This window comes from Chiloscyllium plagiosum, unplaced genomic scaffold (genome assembly GCF_037043375.1).
Source record: "Chiloscyllium plagiosum isolate Xiang-an unplaced genomic scaffold, Cpla_swu_hap1 HiC_scaffold_21, whole genome shotgun sequence".
In the NCBI taxonomy this organism is placed as follows: domain Eukaryota; kingdom Metazoa; phylum Chordata; class Chondrichthyes; order Orectolobiformes; family Hemiscylliidae; genus Chiloscyllium; species Chiloscyllium plagiosum.
In genome coordinates this window covers 2,770,912-2,794,138 of record NW_028270159.1, presented here as the reverse complement: position 1 = coordinate 2,794,138, position 23,227 = coordinate 2,770,912, and the positions used below count along the sequence as shown (strand labels likewise).

Below are 23,227 nucleotides of genomic sequence, written 5' to 3'. Positions count from 1 at the left end.
GGGCGGTGCACGTTTGGAATCTTTAACCAGAGAGGACTGTCATGGCTGGGTCATAAAATATATGCAAGATTGAGATACTTGTAATCAGAAAGGGAGTCAAGGGTTGTGGAGTTGAGGATGATCAGATCAGCCGTGATGTAATTGGAGCTGACTAGATGGCATGAATGGCCTCCATCTGTTCCTAACCTTATGGTCTTAGAAATTAATAACGCTTTGTCCATTTAGCAAGGTGACCAATTAAATGCCCCATGTATATCAGGTGTTACTTAAAATGATTGATTGACCAGGTTTCTGAATGAGTGCAACTATTAGTTTATTTTCAAAAATATTTAATAAAGTTGCAATCAACTTGGGTGACAATTTAGTTAACACATCAGAAGGTTAACAAAGAAGTATAAATGCCTCACCCTCTGATTATCCCCAAAACATGCATAAATTTTTGAGATTTCACTGCAGGATTGTTCTTTTCCAAGAAAACCAATTGGTCAATGAGATCTTCCTGAAGAGAAAAGTGGGGAGGGCGACACAGCATCCTTTTAATATCCACCTGGTCAGTCCCCTAAGGATCTTCATTGTTTCAATTAAGTCACCTCAGACTCTTCTAAACCCCAAAGGAGCTCGGCCTAGCCTGTCTAACCTTTTCTCAGAAGGCAATCTGCTTATTCAAGGGATTAGTCTGGTAAATCGTTTGTGAGCTGCTTCCATTGTATTAACATCCTACTGTACGTGCAGTGACCAGTACTGGACCAAATACTGTACTCCAGATGTCATCTCCCTGCCATGTATAACTGAAGCATAACCTCCCTACTCTTGTACTCGTGTTCCCTTGCAGTAAACCACAACACTCTATTAGCTTTCCTGATTACTTGCTGTCCTTGTGGCTTAACCTTCAGTGATTCATGCACTTAGACACCCAGGTCCCTCTGCCTCTCAGCTCTGTGACCTCTCACTGTTTAGACAATGTGCTGCTTTTTTATTCTTTCTGCCAAAATTGACAATTTCATACATTGCATATTGTACTCCATTTCCAGATCTTTGCCCATTCAACCAATCTGTAACCCTTTGTAGGTTCCTTACGGAGTCACAGTTATACAGTACAGAAACAGACCCTTCAGTCCAACCAGTCCATGCTGAACATAATCCCAAACTAAACTAGTCCCACCTGATTCCTCCTGGCCCATATCCCTCCAAACCTTTCCTATTCATGTACTTATCCCAATATCTTTTGAACATTGTAACTGCACCCACATCCACCACTTCCTCAGGAAGTTAATTCTACACGTGAATCACCCTCTGTGTTTAAGAAGACATTTGCTTCTGAGGTCTTTTTTGAATCTCTCTCCACTCACCTTAAAAATGTGCCCCGTAGTCTTGAAATCCCCCATCTTAGGGAAAAGACAATTCCCATTAACTCTATCTATACCTCTCATTACTTTATAAACTTCTATCAGGTTGCCTCTCAACCCCCTACATTCCAGTGAAAAGTGTCCCAGCCTATTCAGCCTTTCTTTATAACTCAAACCTTCCATACCGGGTAACATCCTGGTAAGTCTCTTCTGAGCCCTCTTCAGCTTGATAATATCCTTCCTGTAACTAACTGGGTGAGCAGAACTGGACACGGTGTTCCAGAAGAGGCCTCACCAACACGGCCTTCAGTATCTTTCTGTCATTTTGCTGTCATTCATTCTGAGCACAAATTGCTGAAAATCAAAGTCACGAAGGGTTGTCTCTGAAGTTCTGCTGATGTAGCGTGCTCAGGAAATATAATCTTAGCACGTTTCATCAATCACTCTTTCAAAAGAAAAATGAGCTTCATCCTGAACTGATGTGTTGGGTTCTCTCCCCAGAAATGGGGGAGAGGGGTTGGAGAGGTTGTTCGTACTCCGACTCTGTTTACTCTTGGTAGATTTCTTTCCACCTGAGCACCCCCCAAAAAAAATTCCTATTCAAAACAGTAGGTTCTACAGAAAAGCAAACAGTTATCACCCAGGAATCTGGGTATTTCTCAAAGCCTTGTTGCAAAAAAGCTCCAATGTTCACTGAACTTCCAATGAACTCTTAAAGAAACCACTCCAGGTACGTCCACAAAACTTGAAATGCATTCTTTTACCACACTCCTCCTAAATATACCATCTCTACGTGATATTGAAGATGAAATGTTTTAATGATGCTGTAAACTGGAAGTTACAGTTTGCTATTTGTGATGCTGACACAGGGATAAGCATTTCACTGGGGAATGGCTGCTGTAAATCATTGTAGCTTCTTTTTCTAAATGCACTATTTCTCTCCCTTTGTAGTTCTTGTGCCTGAAGAACATCCGAACATTCCTGAAAGTTTGTCACGATAAATTTGGAATGAGGAACAGTGAACTCTTTGACCCGTTTGACTTGTTTGATGTGAGGGACTTTGGAAAGGTAAGTAACACTGCACTGGTTGTTGTGTAACAGTCTAAGTGAACGCTGTGTCCGGCCTAGCAGGTGACTGAGTCACCGCAGTAGGTGCTGTGTTCTCCTCCACGGGAGGTGTATTTGTTCAACAAGAAACAGAGGAAACTGAGAGAGACCTGAACTCACCCCACAGCAACTGAGTCTGGCTGGATCCTCCGAGCCTAGGGAGCTCTCTCTGGGGAAGGTTGACCAGCTTGGGGTGGTGGGGAGGGGGAGAGCAGTAGATCTCTCTGGGAAGGGGTCATCAGCCTGGGGGGTGTAGTGCCGTAGATTTCTGTGGGGGAGGGGGGATTAATGGTCATGGTATCCCTCTGGGGAGGGTCTGTTAGCTATAGAGAGGCTGGAGGGGTGGAGACTGGTGCCTCCCTCTGAGGAGGCCAGAGGGTGTCTTACTCTCCCTCGACTCGGGACGGGGTGGGGGGGCTGTTATCTCTGAGGGGCTCAGTGTCTCGCAGCCTGTTCTTTGTAAATTGGGACATGAGTCAGGATTGTTTGTGTTCTTCGAGGTTGAATGTTGGCAGGATTCCTGACTGTTTGAAATCTCCGTTTTATGTTTAATCTCATCTTGTTTGGCCCCTTTGTGAAGAAGTTAGAATGTTGTGTGATCTGACAGCTTGATCAGCTCAGCAAAGAGTGAAACTGCTCCCTTTTCCCAGGGGCTGCCGGGAAATGGCAGCGGGATGAGAGGGGGTGCACTGTAGACCCTGGACTAGGAGGGTCTGCACTTGGTGGGGTGCAGTGGGTGTGGGAACGGGTGGGGTCAGCGTAGGAGTGGTAGTGGGTATCGGGGCAGGGGTCCAGGGGGAGCAGTGATTGGGTGGGGGCATTGAGATCCTCCTCTCCCCACGCAGTGTGTGTCTCGGGCTGACTAACGACTATATGCCACTGTTTTTTCACAACCTGCTTCCTGCATTAATAGTAGTGGGTGGAAATAATGTCACTGCTTTTGTGAGTCCTCGCACCCCCATTCATCCCAGAGCCCCCCCCACCCCCCAACCAGTGCAGATAAGTTCCCAGCCGCTACCTAAAGTACCATGCCATTGTAAAGCCCTTTCTGCTGTTGCTGTGCTGGCTGTTACTTACGCAGCAGCATTCAACAGGATAGGCATAGACAGAAACCTGCCCATGGGGCTCTTCCCCCAAACACACAGTTGGTTAATGTGACTCCTGGCTGGGGGAGGGTGGTGCTGGGTACACTGGTGGGTACAGTGGGTGTGGGAGGATTGTTTTGGGGTTATGTGTGCAGGGCTGGCAGAGGGAGAATGAGTGGGGATGGAAGGAGTAGGGCAATGAGTGGGATGCGAGTTGGGAATTTGGGGCCAGATTGATATGTTTTGAGACCCTCTTCAGTGTGTCCCAGTTGAGTACAGTTTGAAAGAAGATCTCTGTGTACTGGAGTTTGAGCTGCTAACTGTGGAGTTTGAATGGCTCTGTTTCTCTCTAATAGAATGGGACAGGTCCTTGCAATATTTTATTCAGCTTTGTGACTGAAACTAAGTATGGGCAGCTGTAAAATATGGTGTGACACACTGTCAGGCTAATCGCTGTGTGGATGAACAGACACTGACCTGTTTCTAAGTAGATAATGTTTTAGAGGTGACATTTTTCTGAAAATCAGCAAATTCTCTGCAGCCAGGGGTGATGTGCAATGTGTGTGTGATCATGAAGCACTGGAGCAGCATAGTGGTGTGCGTGAGATTGAAAGGGGCATGGCAGGTGAAAGGCAAGATTTCGCAGAATAATGTACAGTGTCAAATATAATCTAAAGTAATCCCTAATAAATCCAATCAAGCGCTCTTCTCCCAGAGATTAGTGAGAATGTGGAACTCATTCCTGTGCAGAGTGCTCAAGGGAAATTGTGTCAGTGTATTTAAGGGGAAGCTGGATAAACACAGGAGTGAGGAACTGAGGCATACATGAGATGACGAGGGGTTTGGAGGAGGAGCCTTGTAGAAACCCCAGCACTGAGCAGATGGGCGAAATGGCTGGAAGTATGATGTAGGTCTGTGAGTGACATCTGGATGTTTGTGCTGTTGAAGGTGTTAATTTTGCTTCATTTTTCCTCCTGACCTACAAAGTGCAAGTCTAAGTTCTGTTGTCTACCATGTGTTATGACCACTGTCAGACATTGAATTATCACCGCAAATTCACCAAGCCTGCATTGTGCACCGGTTATATCCAGCCCCACTGAACCGCAGTGTGTCTCTGTGTGTGTCTCTGTGTGTGTCTCTGTGTGTGTCTCTGTGTGTGTGGGTGTGCCTGTGTGTGTCTGTGTCTGTCCGCGTGCGCGTGTGTGTGTGTGTGTGTGTGTGTGTGTGTGTGTGTCCCTGTGTGTGTGTGTGTGTGTGTGTCCCTGTGTGTGTGTGTGTGTCCCTGTGTGTGTGTGCCTTCCAGGATTCGACTCCATGCCTTGCTGGTCCCTCCACAGTCCGACAAACCTGGGGATGTCTTGCCCCTCTGGTTTCTGGTCAGAGGGTTACAGTAGTATGTTGCTGGGGACAGCCAGCCAGCTGTTCAGGATTGCTGCTGTAGGGCGTCACCCTTTACAGAGCTCAACAGTTCATAGGGCTGTGTGTGGAAAGGCTTGTAGCTGGTGGGAGCTGAGGAACTCTGAAACTTACGCAATAATCAAAATCCAGTGTGTTTAATTGAAACCATTTTCTGTTCTTCGAGAAACGATTAGTTTTCACTGACGCAGCATTGGAGTCCCTAATGCTCAGAGTTTCTGTGGGCTCTGTTCCAGCTCTATAATTCCAGGCCCAAGTGAAATTTTATTCCCATCCAGTGACCAGGAGATGAGGTTCCTATCACCAGAGGCACCTTGGTCACAATTCAAGTATCTGGTGACTTGCTGAACATAACGCAGTGGGATTGTCTGGCTGCAGCTCTGTGTAAACCTCTCAAATCGCAGTCAATTCTTGCCTTCATCAGAGGGAGACAAAGCATTTGCCTTACAAAACCTCGGGCTGATCCACGTGTGCAATGCTCCCTCGGAGCTGGCCCTTCAATAGTCCAGCGCTCCCTTGGCACCTATGTCATGCTCACCTGGATCATGGACTCAGTGGTGTTATATTTTTGTGTCCAGCTGGTCTTGGACAGCACCAAGCACATGGCCACTGCTATCCTAAAAGGCAAAGGCAGCAGAGAGATAGGAACACCACCACGTGCAGCTTTTCTGTCTCTAAGGACACCATTAGCATCCCAATAGTAAGAGCTGATGTCGAGGTTATAGAATGGAGGAAATTAGAACAGTCCTCATTAATGGAGCAAGTGGGGGGGTGGAGGAAGTACTGAACAAACAATTGGGATTGAAGGCAGTTAAGTCCCTGGACCTGGGAGCCCATATCCTAGGGTTTTGAAGGAAGTGGCAGCAGTGATAGTGGATCCATTGGTTATAATATTCCAAAATTCCCTGGAGATGGGAAAGGTTGCAGTGGATTGGAAAAATACTAATATCTTGCCCTTAATCAAAAAGGAAGGCACAAAATAGGAAGTTACAGACCAGTGAACCTAACGTTTGCCATTGGGCAATTGTCCAAATCTGTTCTTAAGGAAGTAACAACAAGACATTTTAGAGAGTCTGAATACAATCGTTCAGAATTGGCATGGCTTAATGAAGGGTCAGTCATGTTGGCCTAATGTGCGAGAACTTATATTAAGGTATAACACTCAAAGTGGGTAATGGGGATCCTGTGCATGTCTATCTAGACTTCATAAATGCATTTGAAGAGGTGCTGTTTGCAGGGTAAGATCACCTGCAGTTGACACCAAAATAAGTGTTAAAGTGTGACACTGGAAAAGCACAGCAGGTCAGGCAGTATCCGAGCAGCAGGAGAATTGACGTTTTGGGCATAAGCCCTTGATCACCAAAATAGATTCTCGAGATATCACGGGGGGGGGAGAGCTTGCCTTATAAATAAAGATTCAGTAGTTTAGGACTCCACTCTGGGAAGTTTCGAAGAATGAGAGAAAATCTAATTGAGATAGAGAAGATACTAAAGAGATTGACAACGTTACTGAAGATTGGGTGATTCCTGACACTTCAACCCCAGGGCGTCAACAGTTTCCTCATTTCTCCTTCCCCCACCTCACCCTAGTTCCAAACTTCCAGCTCAGCATTGTCCCCATGACTTGTCCGACCTGCCTATCTCCTTTTCCACCTATCCACTCCACCCTCTCTTCCCTGACCTATCACCTTCATTTCCTCCCCCACTCACCCATTGTACTCTATGCTACTTTCTCCCCACCCCCACCCTCCTCTAGCTTATCTCTCCACGCTTCAGGCTCTCTGCCTTTATTCCTGATGAAGGGCTTTTGCCCGAAACGTCGATTTCGCTGCTCCTTGGATGCTGCCTGAACTGCTGTGCTCTTCCAGCACCACTAATCCAGAATGATTCCTGATATGGGCAATCTGAAATGAGAGGTCATAGTTTTAGGATAGGGGGTAGCAGGTTTACAACAAATGACGAGAAATTACTTCTCCCAAAAGATCATGAATCTGTGGATTTCACTCCCCAAGCGTGCTGTGGATGCTGGGATGTTGAGTAATTTTGAGGAGGAGATCGGTAGACTTTAATTAGTAATGTGTTGAAATGTTACAGGGAGCAGGATATGGAAGTTGAGATGAGGAAGGTGAGGCTGAGATGAGATCAGCCGTGATTGTATTAAATGATGGTTCAGGCTCAAGGGGCTCAATAGCTGCCTCCTGCTCCTTGTTGTTATGTCATGTTCTCTCAGCCACTCACCATTCTGACTTGGGCGTGTGTCACCGTCCCTTCACTGTTTGTGTCAATTCACTTCCTAATGACATTGTGGATGTCGCTACACCAAATGGACTGCAGCAGTTCAGGGAGATTTCCCCCCCCGTAACCCCTGGGGTCAGTGTCAGGGGTCCGCAGGAACCCTTGCTGATTTCCCCCCCCCCCCCCCCCCCTCACCCCTGGGGTCAGTGGCTGCAGCTGTAAAGTGGGGCAAAGGTTTGGGATGTTCTGTCATGTTTAGTACGACACAGGGAGGGGCAATTAGCTGTGAGGCTTCAGGCAGACCTGCTGTTGTTGTTGTTCTCTATTGAAGGACAGAGTAAGAGCATGGTCTCCAGTGTCAAAGTGGACTGGCCAGTGTGCTGTGCTAACGTGTATGAATGATTACTGATGTGGATTGAGTGTGGAGCAGGTGCAGGATATGGGGAAACAGTTTACTGGCTGCTGGTCCAGGAAGTGCTCTGTCCACCACAAACTTGCATTAGAAAAGCCTGAAAACAACAAATTAATTCTTGACCTGCCTTGTGTATAACATTTTTCTCCAACCCAACTCCAACTGCATCTCCCTACCCCCTTCCCCTACCCCAGAAAACATTTTTCACGTTGACCCCACAAACCCCAGCTTCCCCCACCACCCCGATGCTGCAGTCTCCTACCTCTCCAAATATCTCACTGTTGAATATGTTTCCAGTTCCCTTTACATTCCTTTATAATTGACGTCACCCACAATTAATTCCTGGACAGGGTTTCTCTCTGTTTAATAGCAGTGTACATAACAATGAATCCTTTAGTTCTGGTGTCAAAATTCTGTTTCAATACACAGTCTGGCAGCTGCTGGGATTAGTGTGGATCCTCCCCTCTCCTGGACCCCCATGTACAATAATAATAGGATCCGGAGAACAAGCCCATCCTCCCTGGATCATAGCCCCTGTCAGCTTTGTGACTTTTGAGTATTGATAGTATTTTGTAGCAGCCATATCATTGAATTCGTGATGAGTGCATTTTTAATCCCCCTCTTTCCTGTGAAGGTTTGTTCAAATGCAGATTGTAACAACAATTTGCATGTTTGTATTACCTCAAGTAGTCACACGATTCTCCTCTGTCGTGTTACACAGGATTTGACAACTGAGCAGACAAGAACATATTTTGACAGGTCAGCAAAATGTTGGTCAGCGATTGATGCTCCTAATAATTTTAAATGAGGAAATTGAGGCAGAGCTGAAGAGGTGGAGGGTCATCTAATTTCCTTTTCCTCTGAGGGTCTCTCTCCATTCTGTGCACGGCAGCAATTTCTGAAACCAGGAGTCAGTGTGTGGCACTCTACTTGGTGTACACAGTCACGATCGATGGGTGCCATGTGTGTAGGTTATTAAAATGTTATGATCAAGCACAGAAAATATCCAGGGATGCTATTCTTTATATCGTGAAGACTGGAATAGATGGGGATACAAAACCCTGGTGAGACTGTGTGTGGAGATACTATGGACAGTTCTGGACATCCCGTTTTTATGAAGGAGATATTGGTTTTTAAGGAGTGTAGACTTATCAGAACAGCACCTAGTTAAACGAGAAGGTCAGACTAAAGTTAGATTCCCTAGATTTTGAAGATTCAGAGCTGGTTTGATGACCAAGTGTTCAAGATATTAGGGGATCAGATAATATAGATAGAAACAAATTTCTGCTAGTTTAGGAGTGTTGGTCTAAGGAACACAGTGTCCTCTAAATATTTGAGACAGAACATTTAGGATTTAAATGAGCAGAGACTTCTGTCTGTGGTGAGAGAAAGTTGGAACTCTTGTCTGCGCAAAGTGAAGGTGCTCGATCAATTGTTCATTCGAGATTTGAGGTTGGTAGGTTTTGGTTAAGGTATTAAGGGGCAAGGAACAAAGATCAGATCATCCAGAATCTTACTGAATGGCAGGATACACTAGAGGCTGTAAGGCCACCTCCTGCTCCTTGCCCAATTTCCAGGGAATGTTGGACTCAGGGAGGCCAGTCATTTACAGTGTTAATGTCCATGTTTGTGTTAAGCAAATCAGACTACCATCTCTCATGACTCCCATTGGTTACTAACTGTTAGGCTGCTTATCAGCTGATCAGTATTAGATAATCAAAAATTCCTCCAATTATATATTTGGAGATCTAAACCCTTGGCTCAAATTGTCTTTAACTGGGTTCAACCTTGGTCCCAAACTATTGAATCTGTCCCTCTTGATAATTAAGTGAGGCTGAGCCAGATCGTTTGTAATCCCGATGTCACATTTGAGATGAATTTTCAGCTCTGTTTCATGGCATCTCAATGACCATTTATGTCACTCCCGAGACTTTGCTCCTGCTTTAGCTTGTCAGCTGCTGAAGCCCTCGTTCATGCCTTTTGTTACCTCCGCCCTCAATGTTTCAGTGCTGTCCTGGTGGTTTCTCTATAAACTTGAAGCCAGCTAATTTCTGTAGCTTCCACATTTTAAATTGCATCATGTTCTGTTCACCCATTGCCCTTCTATTTGCTGATCTCCCAGTTAGGCACTACCTCAGGTTTCAAATTGGGGACCAGTTTCTTAAACTGTTTTGTGATTTTGCCTCCTCCTCTTCCCTTGCATTCTTCCCATTCTTCCAGCTTTGAAATCCGGAAGGTTTAATTCCTCCACTACCAGCAGCTGCTGATGCCCAGGCTCCAGAATTTTCTTTTTGAACCTCTCCCTAGCTGCCTCTTTGCTCCTTAAAGCTTCCCTGTCTGACCAACTTTATTGTTGTTTTATATAAGGCTTGGGGTTTGTGTTTGATTTACAGACGGTACTGCAAAGTGCTTGGGCACATGTTACTGCAACTTGCACCATTGAGCCAGAGATTTTACAGCACAGAAACAGGCCATTCAGCCCATCACATCCACACCAGTCATCTACATCCATCTATTCTGATCCCATTTTCCAGCATTTAGCTCATAGCCTTGAATACTGCGGCACCGTGAGTGTTGGCTCTGTCATTGAAAATTTATTTTTGATCTTTGCTCAAAGTTCAGAAAGCAGCCTCGTGGTCCCTCTCAGTTTCTTTCGTCCTGTAACATGAGAAAACCAAGCCCAGATGCGGTCTCTTGGGAGAGTTCAGCTGCTCCCCAAAGAATGGAGCTCTGCTTCCCTAGAACTATTCTTAGCAAGCTTGATTCTGAAGTTGTGTAAGTGATTTACTGTAATAAGTTTTTGTGGTCTTGATGTCTCTGGGGCGGAAGAGCATCATGTCTGCTGTCGCATTCGAGCAGGGAAGGAGGGGAGTGTTTCTGAATCACTCGCCATTTTGTTCATTTCAGGTGGAAATCAGCAAACAGAAAAAGATTTAAACTAAAGTTATACCTAAATGAGTAACATTTCCGCTTGGATAGGGTTAGTATGAGTTGCCTTGACATGTTTCCCTTTCCCAGAACTCCTCATTACAATTTGATATTGAAACTTTGAGACTGTGAGTACCTTTGTGGAGAATGAGGTGGTGTTCCTCAACTGTTACAATGCTTCATTGGAACATTGCAGCAAGCCCAGGACAGAGAGGTTTGCATGAGATCAAGGTGGTTTATTAAAATGGCGAGCAGGAAGTCAAGGCCATTCCTATGGTCAGAGCCGAGGTCCTCTGCAAAATGAAATATTGAATGTAATAGCTTCAGAAATTGACCACATTATGTCTATTCTCCAATTTTCTTACATTCTCTCTAATGCTTCGAGCCCAGTGACTCTTCTTCAGAATGATTGTGTCTTGTTTGTTTTGATCTTAGTTAACAAGGCATCCGGATGGATATATAAATAGAGTTTAAAGTGATGTGGGCCAGACGCTGGCAAATGGGACTAGATTAATCTAGGATATGTGGTCGGCATGGCCGAGTTGGACTGAAGGGTTTGTTTCTGTACTGTATATCTCTGAATGTTATGACAGAACTCATTCTCTCACGTTTTCACCTTAATTCACAGTTGTCTCCCTGTCTCCCTCTGGAATATTTGGATTGTCTTGCGAGAGGTGTTTGAGAATAAGAGGCAACTTGATAGGAGATGGTTGTTGCTGAGCAGATGTCCGGGTGAATGTGGAAAGGATGTTTCCCCTTGGGGAACAATCTGGAAGTAGAGCTCGCTGTTGAAGACTAAGGGGTTATCCTTTTAAGGTTATTTTCCTGAATGTTGAGAGTTTTCCGAACTCTTCCTCAAAAGGCAGTGGATACAGTGTCCTTGGATATTCTTGTGGCAGAGATGGGTCAATCTTTGATGAACAAGGGGAAGGTTATTTGAGGGGGCGGGGGGGGGTGGAAGTTGGATCAGCCATGATCCTGCTGAATGGTGGGACATGCTTGAATATGACATGAACTCCTAATTTATATGTTTTTATTTGTTCATGGGATGTGGTGTTGCTGGCCCAGTATTTACTGCCCATCCCTAATAGTTCAGACTCAACCACACTGCTGTGGGTCTGGAGTCATGTTTATTCCAGACTAGGTAAGGAGGGTAGACTTTTTTTTTAATTCTCCTATAGGACATTGAACTGATGAAATGACAAAAGTCCACGATGGTTCCATGGATGCTTTAAGGTTTGCTCTTTATTCAATTTTTATTGAATTCAAATTTGACCATCTGCCATGATGGGATTGAAAACCCGTGTTCCCAGAACATTAGCCTGGAGTTCTGGTTTACTTGTCCAATGACTTTACCTCCTATGCGATTACTCCTCCCCCACCCCCCCCCCCCCCCCCCCCCCGCCCCTCGATGGACATTGAAGCCTGCCTGCTGTCAGCCTTGGCTTCGGCCCTGGCCCCAGCCTCGAGTGCATTGACCTTGCTCCTCAGCATCCTTCTGAAAACCTATTCCGGTTTGTCTTTTGATGGAAGTGTCATTGCTGAAGCCATGTGTTTCTTTCAGCAGTGGGAAGTGTTGATTGGAATTTTCCCTTGGGTGCTCTCTGGGAAATACGATCCTGGGATTCCCTTAGGATTGATGTGGCAGGCTGGAATGAGTTGCTATGTGTTTACTGATGTGTTTGTAGGTTGTGACATTTGAGCTTTAGTTACAGAGGAGATGATGAGTCATTAATGAGGTGTGACTGAATAACATTGGACTTTAGGTCCTGTTCAGTAATCCCTTTGACATAGAGGGAACCCCATGGAAGCAGAAATTTCTCCCATATCCTGGTTATAGAATGGCTTCAATGCAGAAGGCCATTTAATCCAGTGAATTCCTGCTGGCCTGGAGAGCAACCCAGCTCCCACTCAGTAAACAAAAAAGCCAAAGAACTGCAGATACTGGAAATCAAACAAAAACAGAAATTGCTGGAAGCTGCAGGTCTCGCAGCATCTGCGGAGAGAAAGCAGAGTTAATGTTTCAGGTCCATTAACCCAATTTCAGAAATGTTCCAGCACTTTGACTCCCACTGCATGTTCCCTTGTAGGTCTGTGGTGACATGAGCAGCTGGTTTGATGTTACGTGCTGAGTAGGGCACTGACTTCTGAATCTGGGAGTTACTTCTTGTGTAAAGCCCTCCAAAGACCAGGTAGCTGGTAAGAAAATGAGAGTGAGCCTTGGTCATACTCCCTTTGCTTGTTCCCTATGATGCTGCAACTTCTTTGATTGGATCCTTATATGATTTATTTTCCAAAACTACAGTTGAATCTGCCTTCACTGTGTGAAGACATTTCTCCAATTCAAGTTTTTTTGTGTTGTCTATGGTTTTGTTGCTATTCACCTTTTTAATCTGTATTGTCTCAATCTCAATATTTCCACCAAAGTGACAGTTTCTTCTTATCCACTGTCAAGCCATCATACTATTGAACACTGTTGAAATGGACGCCACCCTCTTCCTGTATGTCTGATCAGGCCATGGGATCATGTGGCCAACTGCTGCTCCTATCTATTAAGTTCAGCTAAGTTTCCTCTCAGCCTCCTTTTACTGAAAGAGAACAGCCCCAGCTTCTTCAATCTGCCCATGACTGAAGTCCCTATCCCCAGAACTAGCCTTGTGAATCTCTTCTCGATCTTCCCCCCCCTCCCCACACTCTATTATCTTGACATCCTGCCTAAAATGAGCCACCCTGAGTTAGGTACAAGCTTCAGCAGAGCTAATGTATTTTATTTTAAATCACCAGAACATCCCTGCTTTTGGACTGTTTGCAACTCAGTTGGGAAGAGTGAGATGATTAAAGAGCCCCACTGTTCTATGAATGGTCACAAATGTATAACTGCCCAATTAAACCACCAACACAATCAATTTGCCAACTGCCCATTCAGGACAAAAGGTCATTCATACCAAGTTTTGTCATTAATAGGAAAATAGCTTTAACTTTATCATTTTGTTATTAAACTTATTCTTTAATAATTAGGAAAAATTATTTTTTTAAGATTACGTGACTTAAGCTATATCACTTTAAAATCCCAAACACACACATTAATTCACAAATAAGACAGACAACAGAAAATAGCTTGACGTGCATTATGGATGAAAAAGTGTAGACTGAGAAAATAAATTCCAAATCTGAAATATCCAGACCATAAGATAAAGGAGCAGAATTAGACAATTTGGGCCATCGAGCCTGACCCACCATTGGCTGCTAAGTTTCTTGACCTTTTTCTCGACCTCATTCTCCTGCCTTTTTCCCCGTAGCCTTGCTCCTTTTACTAATCAAGAGCCTATCCATCTCTGTTTAAAGGCACTCAATGACTTGGCTGATGAAAGATGAAGAGTTATTTTTGATGGTGATGCAAGTTGATCTACAGCACAACTTTTGATCTTTGATTCAGTTGCTGATTGGTTGGACCTAGATTTTTACTTATTAGGATTTGTTCATCAGAGTCTCTGTTTCAGTAATTTTACTGAGGGAAATGGTGAGGAGTGCTTCTCGTTTTCAGGTTTTGAATATCTGAGTGCAGTGCATTTAGGTCTGTAACAGATTACAACTGGACCAAACTGAAGGGTCTTGCTGGACAGTTTTGCTTAACTGAAAGATACATGCTACGTGAAGTATTCACGTCTAGTCCTAGAAAGTTAAAGGATACACCACACAATCATTCTTCCTTCCAGATTATATTATAAGACACTTCGGTGCATTAAACTTCATCTGAATTGCATTTATTGTCACGTGTACAGAGACACAGTGAAAAGCTTTCTCTTGCGATCAATACAGGCAGATCACGGAGTTAAGTAGCAGAGATAGTAAATAATAGGTAAACAGCGGCAAAAACAAAAATACAGGGACAGGCGAATGTTACGAGTTTGAGAGTCCATTCAGTCTTCTAACAACAGCAGGGTAGAAACTGTTACAAAACCGGCTGGTGCATGTGTTCAGGCTTCTGTACCTTCTCCCCGATGGTAAAGGTTGTAGAAAAACATTGCCAGGGTGCGATGGATCTTTGAGAATGCTGGCGGCCTTTCCTTGACAGCGGGCCTGGTAGATGGATTCTATAGATGGGAGGTTGGCCTTTGTGATTGTCCGGGCCGAGTTCACCACTCTCTGTAACAGTCCCCGATCTTGAAGGTACAGTTGTCATACCAGATAGTGATACATCCAGACAGAATGCTCTCGATGATGCGCCTATAAAAGTTGGCAAGGGTATTCGACCATCATGTCATATTTCCTCAGCTGCCTGAGGGAGAAGGGACATTGTTGGGCCTTTGTAACCAGTACGTCCACATGTCTGTCCATTCTACCCCTCTCTGTGCCCTCCTCATTGTCCACAATAATTCCAAGGTTTACCTCATTTACAAATGTTGAAATTAACCTATGTCAACCTCAGTCTAGATCTGAAAGAGCTTTGATTATTGCCCTGACTGTGGGGAGCAGTGCTCTGAACCTTCAGTCTGAAAAACAGCCATTTATGTCTGCACTGTTTCCTGTTCTTCAGGTTTCCTTGTTTCCATATTGCTTTTATGCTCGGGGTATGCACCTCACTGACCAGCAAGGGAAGTGACATTTTATCAAGTGCTTTAGGAAGTCCATATATACTACATTCGTTCCATTACCCTAATTAATTCTCCCTGTTAACTAACTGGAATAATCAATCAAGTTGGCTAAACACGATTTGTCCTTGATCACTCCATGCCATCTACCTCCAATTTTAATTTACCTTTGACCAAGAGACTGTTAACTTTATCCCACATTATCATTTTGAGAAGTGCCCCATTACTGCTGGCCTGTAGTGGCTGGGCTATCTTTACACTCAATTAAGCCACCAACAGTCTTTCTTCCCCAGGGTGTAGGAATCCAAAACTACAGGGTGTAGGTTTAAAGTGAGATGGGAAAGATTTAAAAGGGACCCAAGCGGCAACTTTTTCCACACAGTGGATGGTGTGTCAATGTAACAAGCTACCAGAAGAGGTGGTAGAGGCAAGCACAATTGACATTTAAAAGGCATTTGGATGGGTACGTGGATGGGAAAGGTTTAGAGGGATATGGACCAAATGCAGGCAAGTAGGGCAATCTGTAGTTCAGGAAACCTGGTCAGCATGGGTGAGCTGGACCGAAGGGTCTGTTTCTGTGCTGTATGACTGACTATATGCTCTCTGCCTATTTGGGACAAAAGGTAATTCACACAGGTTTCATCACTAACAGGAAAATAACTTAGTGTTGTTATTAACAGCCTACTCTGTAACAAATGACAAAAAAAAATTAGTTTTTTTTCAAAAAGGGGCTACATTATTTCCAGTTCCCCTGTCTTCCTACAACTCCTCTGTAGCTAAAAAGACTGCAAGATTCAGTCCAGTTTATACCCTGCCTTTCATAATCCCATAATTTGAATCTGTCCTGGTATTTATTAAATTAAAATTTAACCAGCCTTTCTAACACTATCTTTATCAATTTTTAGCCAAGCTTCTGAACACTAGCTCCTCTTTCACTCTGACTTGTTTGTCATCATCTTCCTGGGTAAAGTATTCATTACATACCTCAGCTATGACTCCTGTCTCTAAGTGTAAATCCCCTATTTGTTCTGTAATCTGCCCTACTCCTTCTCCTACCACTCTGTCACTGTTTCTGTTTATTTGCCTTTGAATGGGAGAGAAACTGCAGGAAAAGAGTAAAGCACAACATGATTTTCTCATTGATGCCTGACTGACTGTTGCTGGTGATGTGTGTGAGACGAAGTGTTTAAGGAGGGAGATCAAAGTTCAAAATCACACAACACCAAGTTATAGTCCAATAGGTTTAATTGGAAGCACACTAGCTTTTGGAGCGTTGCTCCTTCATCAGGCGGTTGTGGGAGATCAGTAAGTGTTCTGTATTGTGCTCTGTCTGTCTGGCATTTCACTGGGGGGGGGGGAACACACAGCAGATCCTGGAGGTCACAGTCAGGGCAGTTGAGAAAGGTTTTATACAATGGGTGGGTCACAGCTGCACAGCTTCCTGCCTGTCTACTCCCTCCCAAACCTGAGCCCATTTAACTGAATCTTACCCACTGTGGTGTTGGGTCTACCCACAGACCAGGAAGATACCAAGCCTTTGCTGTGTTGGATGATCCAGACTGTGGTCACTGTTGTGGATCTCCATTTGTCCTGATTGCCACCAGACAGGGAGATGGAAGAGAATGCTTGTGTTTATGGATTTGAGCAGATTCTGCACAGGAGACAAAGTAAAGATGCTAGAGTTAGAGTTATCTTTAGGAGTTAGTTTGGTCACTGGAAGGTAAATTAAAGAGAGTGGGATAAGGAGAATGGACAAATATTTCTGGTGAGGCGGAATAGGATTGATGATTCTTGTAGTGGATAGGATTGTAGCTTCAATAATTTTGTTTGCTTGCAGTGATGAGTTCCCTCCAGTTGAGTGAATGAGTTGATTAGCTGACAAGTGTTGTTTGGTGTTGCCTGCATGAACTGGAACTGGCTCGGAGTGATTGCAGGAGAACAGTAGATAGTGAATACCACCAAGGTTACATGGTTGCTCTTTGGAGGGTCGGTATGGACTTGTTGGGCCGAAGGGCCTGTTTCCATACTGTAGGGAACCTAATCTAATCTGAGCTGGACCAGGGGTCAGGGGTCATGTCAAGAAGCACTTTCTTTCTCAAAGGAGTGTGGAGATCTGAAAGTCCCTTATAAGAACACAACGGTTTTTGTCACAACAGTTGTGCATTTTGTAAGATCACAGCTGATTCTGCACCTGAAATGTATTTAAACTTCACTCTTTCATGGCATGTGGTCATTGGTGAGGCTGCCATTTATTGCCCATCCCTGACAGCCCTTGAACTGAGAGGTAGTGAGGATTGCAGATACTGGAAAGTGTTGACTCAATAAAATGTAGAGCTGGAAAAAGCACAGCAGGTCAAGCAGCATCAGAGGAGCAGGAGAGTCCGATGTTTCGAGTGCGTCCTGATGAAGGGTCCTGCCTGAAATGTTGACTCTCCTGCTCTTGACCTGCTGTGCTTTTTCCAGCTCCACGTTTGATCGACTCTGCCCTTGAACTGAGTCTCACTTGACCAGTTCAGAGTAAACCACGTTGATGTGGGTCTGGAGTCCCATCTAGCTGGGTGGGTAAGGATGGTCGGTTTCATTTCCTAGAGGACATTACTGAACCAGATAGGATTTTATGCCAATCAATGATAGTTGTCATGGTCACTGTCATTAAGACAAGCTTTCACTTCCATGTTTAATCAGCTGAACTTCAATTCCACTTTAAACAAAATGACTACATCATTAAGGCTGAAGCAGTTATAACAATCTTCACTCAGAGGTGCCAGCTGGGTAATCCATTTCCACTTCCAGTGATTCTCCAGTATCACAGATGCCAGTCTTCAGTCAATTTGATTCACTGTATATGAAAACAAGAAATGGTTGGAGGCACTGGATACTGCAAAGGCTATGGGCCTTGATATTCCAGCAATAGCACTGAAGACCTGGTGCTCCAGAACTTGCCCCTCCCATAGCCAGGCTCATCTAGTACAGTCACAACCCTGGCATCTACCAGACAATGTGGAAAATTGCCCAGGTATATCCTGAACATAAAAAGCAGGACCAATCCACACAGGCCAATTACCAACCCTTCTGTCTACTCTCGATCATCAGTAAAGTGATGGAAGGTGTCATCAACAGTGCTATCAAGCAGCACCTGCTCACCAATAACCTGCTCAGTGATGCCCAGTTTGGGTTCTGCCAGGACCACTCAGCTCCAGAGCTTTGGTTTAAATATGATAAAAGACCTGAATTCCAGAGGGGAGATGAGAGTGACAGCTCTTGAAATGAAGTCTGCATTCAACCGAATGTGGCATCAAGGAACTTGAGCAAAACTGGAATAAATGGGTATCAGGGTAAACTCTCCACTGGCCGGAGTCATCCCTGGCAGATAGGAAGATGGTTGTGGTTGTTGGAGGTCAGTCATCTCAGCTCCAGGACATCTCTGCAGGAATCCCTCAGGGTAGTGTCCTAGGCCCAACCATCTTCAGCTGTTTCATCAACAATCTTCCTTCCATTATAAGGTCAGAAGTGGGGATGTTTGCCAATCATTGCACAATGTTCAGCACCATTTGCAACTCCTCAGACACTGAAGCAGTACATGCTCAAATGCATCAAGATCTGGACAATATCCAGGCTCACACCGATAAGTGATGAATAACATTTGTGCCACACAAATCCCAGGCAATGAATATCTCCAAAAAGAGAATCTAACCATCACCTTTTGACATTCCATGGTATTACCATCACTGAATCTGTCACTATCAACATTCTGGTGTGGGTTACCATTGACTAGAAACTGACTGACCGAGCCATATAATTACTGGCTGTGAGAGCAGGTTAGAAGCTAGGAATTCCACAAGAAGTAACTCCCCTAATGCTATCCACCAGCTCCAAGGAAGATGTCAGGAGTGTGATAGAATACTCTCCACTTGCCTGGATAAGCAACTCACCAAAGCTTCTCCAACACTGCCTTCCATACCAGTGCCCACTAGCAGGTACATAGGAACACAACTCCCTGCAAGTTTCTCTCCAACCCACTCACCATTCTGACTTGGAAATATATCGCCGTTTCTTCGCTGGGTCAAAATCTTTGGAATTCCCTCCTGAAGGGCATTGTGGGTCTACCCACAGCATCTTCTTAAGGGCAACTAGGGATGGGCAATAAATGCTGATCCAGCCAGTGACACCCACATCCTACCAGTCTTCGAACTGCCCATCAAAGATACAGATGCTGCACAATGAGCTGTACTGGTGTGAAGTGGGGACTTGGCAGTTTCTGGTTGTTTGGAGGTTGATCAGACACTGGAAAGTGTTTTATGGTCACCTTATTCAGTGCAACTATTGTACTTAAATGAAAAATGTACATTATGAGAGGTCCAGTTTGCCTATACTGGAAGAGAAGCTGATCTGTTTATAACCAAATCTAATCTGATTGAGGAAGCTGGGATTTGAGACTAGACACACTGCAAATCAGTGCAAGGATGCCTGCCTTGAAGAAGTTTTCCTCCTCTCTCTACAAGAATCTCAGGGAGTCTCTCTCTCACTGCAACTCCCAGGTCATTTCCTCAGCCCTGAAGCTCTTCACCTTCATCTCCTTCCCCACCTACCTATTGTACTCTATGCTACTCTCTCCCCACCCCCACCCTCCTCTAGCTTATCTCTCCATGCTTCAGGCTCTCTGCCTTTATTCCTGATGAAGGGCTTTTGCCCGAAACGTCGATTTTGCCTGCCCTCGGATGCTGCCTGAATTGCTGTGCTCTTCCAGCACCACTGATCCAGACACTGCAAATCAGATTGTGCTGCCCTAAAACTAAGATGAGAAACTGCTTCTCTTCAACTAAGATGAGAAACTGCTTGTCAATGTGTGGCTTGATGCAGCCATACTCTGATCAAGCAAGTCGGTGACGATCAAAATCTTCCATAAGATATAAATGATTTTTGGAACTTCCGGAAATTTTCTGTCATGCAAACCAAACCAGATTGATGCAGTCATTGAGCAGACATGATGACCTGAAACTTGGAGGTACGCAGCAGCTAATGGTTTCCATAGAGAGAAACATATCGAAGAAAAATGGAGGATCAACCACAGGAAATTTGTGGAATGTTTTATCTCACAGAGGGAAAGAGAGATGAGGAAATGATGTGAAAAATTCCCCACTCTGTGTGAAACGCGGCTGAACCAAGCAGGGAAGGTGGTCTGAAATGCATGTGTTTCAATGCAAGAAATATAATTGGCAAGGTAGGTGAACTTAGAGCTCTGGTTAGTACTTTGAACTATGACATTATTGCAATTACGGAGACTTGGCTGAAAGAGGGACAGGACTGGCATCTCAATGTCCCAGAATTTAAATAAAGAACAAAGAAAATTTCCAGCCCAGGAACAGGCTCTTCGGCCCTTCAAACCTGAGCCGATCCAAATCTACTGTCTAAACCTGTCGCCCAATTCCTACCCACCCCTCCAATCAGGAGTGATAGAAAGGGATGTGTAAAAGGGCTTTGCATTACTGGTAAAGGAGTATCTCACAATGTACTGAGAGAGGATACATCAGAGGAAGGAATCATATACTGAGGCAATATGGGTAGAACTCTGGAATAGGCCAGGTGAATGAAGTTTCAGTGGTGGAGTAGTGACCATAACACAGTGAGTTTTACGATATTTATGGATCAGGCTAACAGCAGTCCTCAGGTGAAGGTGTTAAATTTGGGGAAGGTAGCTACAACACTATTAGGCAGGAACTGGAGAATGCTGATTGGAGGTGGCTGTTTGTGGGACATGTGGAAGTATTTTAAACAGCAGTTGAGAGAAGGTCAGGAGGAGCACCTTCCTGCGAGAGAGAAGGATAGGTACGGCAAGTTCCGTGAACCTTGGATGACCAGGGCTGCTATAACCTTGGTCAGAAAGAACACGGAAATATGTGTAAGGGAACTGAGAAAACCCTTTCAGTTTATAAGGAAAGTAGGAAAGAACTTAAACAAGGAATTAGAGCAGCTAAAGGTCTGTAAGACCATAAGGCATAGGAGCAAAAATTAGGCCATTCCGCCCATCGAATCTGCTCCACCATTCAATCATGGCTGATAAGTTTCTCCACCCCAATCTCCTGTTTTGGATTAAGGAGAATCCCAAGGCTTTTTAGACATATATTGAAAGCAAGAGGGTAGTCAGGGAAAGGATTGGTCCTCTCAAGGACAAGGGAGGGAATGTATGTGTGCAGCCACAAGGCGGAGGTGAGGACCTAAACGAATACTGTGGTGGTATTCACCAAAGAGAAGGAATTGCTGGAGGACGATCTCTGGGAAAGATGTGTTGCGTTTCTAAGCCAAGTTATTATTAAAAAGGAAGAGGTGTTATGTGTCTTAAAAAGTATTAAGGTAGATAAGTCCCCAGGTCTTGATGGGGTCAATCCCAGAATATTGAGGGAGGCAAGAGAACAAATTGCTGGAGTATTGACATTTTTGGATCCTCTTTGGCCATAGGTGAGGTCCCAGAGAACTGGAGAATAGCCAATGTTGTCCTTTAGTTTAAGAAGGGAGGAAGGGATAATCTTGGAAATTACAGGCCTGCGAGCTTCACATTGGTGGTAGGGAAATTTATTAGAAAAGATCCTGAGGGACAAGATCTATTTGTATTTAGAAGGAAATGGACTTATTCATGATTAGACAGAGTGGGTTTGTGTTGGGGCATTGTGCCTCACTAACTTGATCGAGTGTTTTGTGGAGGTGACAAAGACGATTGATGAGGGAAAAGCAGTTGATGTTGTCTGCATGAACTTGAGTAAAGCCTTTGACCAGGAGCCTCATGGCAGACTGGTCCAAAAGGTGAAGTCACATGGTATCAGGATGTGCTGGCAAAATGGATACAGAACTGGCTGAGGCAGAGGAGATAGAAGGAAGTGGGGAAAGGACGTTTTTTGAAATGGAGGATTGTGACGTGTGTTCCACAGGGATCAGTTTGGGACCTCTGCTGTTCGTGGTCTACATAAATAATTTGGAGATCAAGGTGGCTGGTCTAATTAGAAAGCTTGCAGACGAAAGAAGATGGGTGGAGTTGCAGATAGTGAGGAGGATATAGATCAGTTGGAGGCATGGGCAGAAAAATGGCAGATGGAGTTTAATCTGAACAAATGTGAGGTGATGCATTTAGGAAGGTCAAGTACAGATGGAAATTATACAGTGAATGGCAGAACCCTTCAGAGTATTGATATGCAGAGGGATCTGGGTGTGCAGGTTCACAGATCACTGAAGGTAATAGTGTTATCCTGATGAAAGGTTCTGACCTGAAACATCAACTCCTTTGCTCCCCTGATGCTGCTTAAACTGCTGTGCTTTTACAAGCTCCACACTTTATCAACTCTGACTTTCCAATATCTGCCACTTCTCACTATAAAGAAAATTTACAGCCCAGGAGCAGGCCCTTCGACCCTCCAAGCCTGAGCTGAATCTCCAATTTACCAGGGTGTTGCCTGGATTGGAGGATTTTATCAGTGAAGAAAGGTGGGATAGACTGTGTTTGTTTTCACTGGAACACAGGAGGTTGAGAGGCAATTTAATAGAAGTTTATAAAATTGTGAATGGCATGGATAGAGTGGGAAGTTTGAGGCTTTTTCCGAGGGTGAAGGGGTCAATTAATAGGGGACACCGGTTCAAGGCAGGAAGTTTAAAAGAGATGTGCAAGGGATGTTCTTCACACAAGGAATGGTGAGTGCTTGGAACGCACTGTAGAGGTGGCGATGGAAGCAGACACGATGGCAGTATTCAAGAAGCACCTGGATGAATAGGAAGGCAATGGAGGGATCCGGACCCTGTCAGTGATGGCTGTTTTAGTATGGAAGGGCAGGCCTGGAGCACCTGAGGGCCTGTTCTTGTGCTGTATCGTTATTTGTTCTTCTTTTATCAATGCAGGATATTTCACAGAGAACACATCAGGGAACATGTGGAGAAGATCTCTGAAATAAAAGTTGAACAAATGGGAAAGGTTGGGTGCTACCAGAATTGAATGAGACTAGTACAATTTTGAAGCAAAATTGCTGGAGAGTATTTTACTTGAGTACAAACCTAACTTGTAAAAGGGATGAGAATGATGTCTTGCTAATATAGAAGTATGGTCCTGTCAGGTGGTTCACTGTA

The 23,227-nt window shown here is 44.5% G+C and overlaps 1 protein-coding gene across 6 annotated transcripts in view; it reads left to right on the top strand.

The window, feature by feature from the left end:
- Positions 1-23,227, top strand: part of vav2 (vav guanine nucleotide exchange factor 2) — a 216,647-nt gene that overhangs the window by 29,068 nt on the left and 164,352 nt on the right. For all 6 annotated transcript variants that reach the window (XM_087998128.1, XM_087998124.1, XM_087998129.1 and 3 more), the window contains exon 2: positions 2,298-2,414. In XM_087998128.1, coding sequence (XP_087854254.1) covers positions 2,298-2,414 — 117 coding nt within the window. The remainder of the gene's footprint in view (positions 1-2,297; positions 2,415-23,227) is intronic.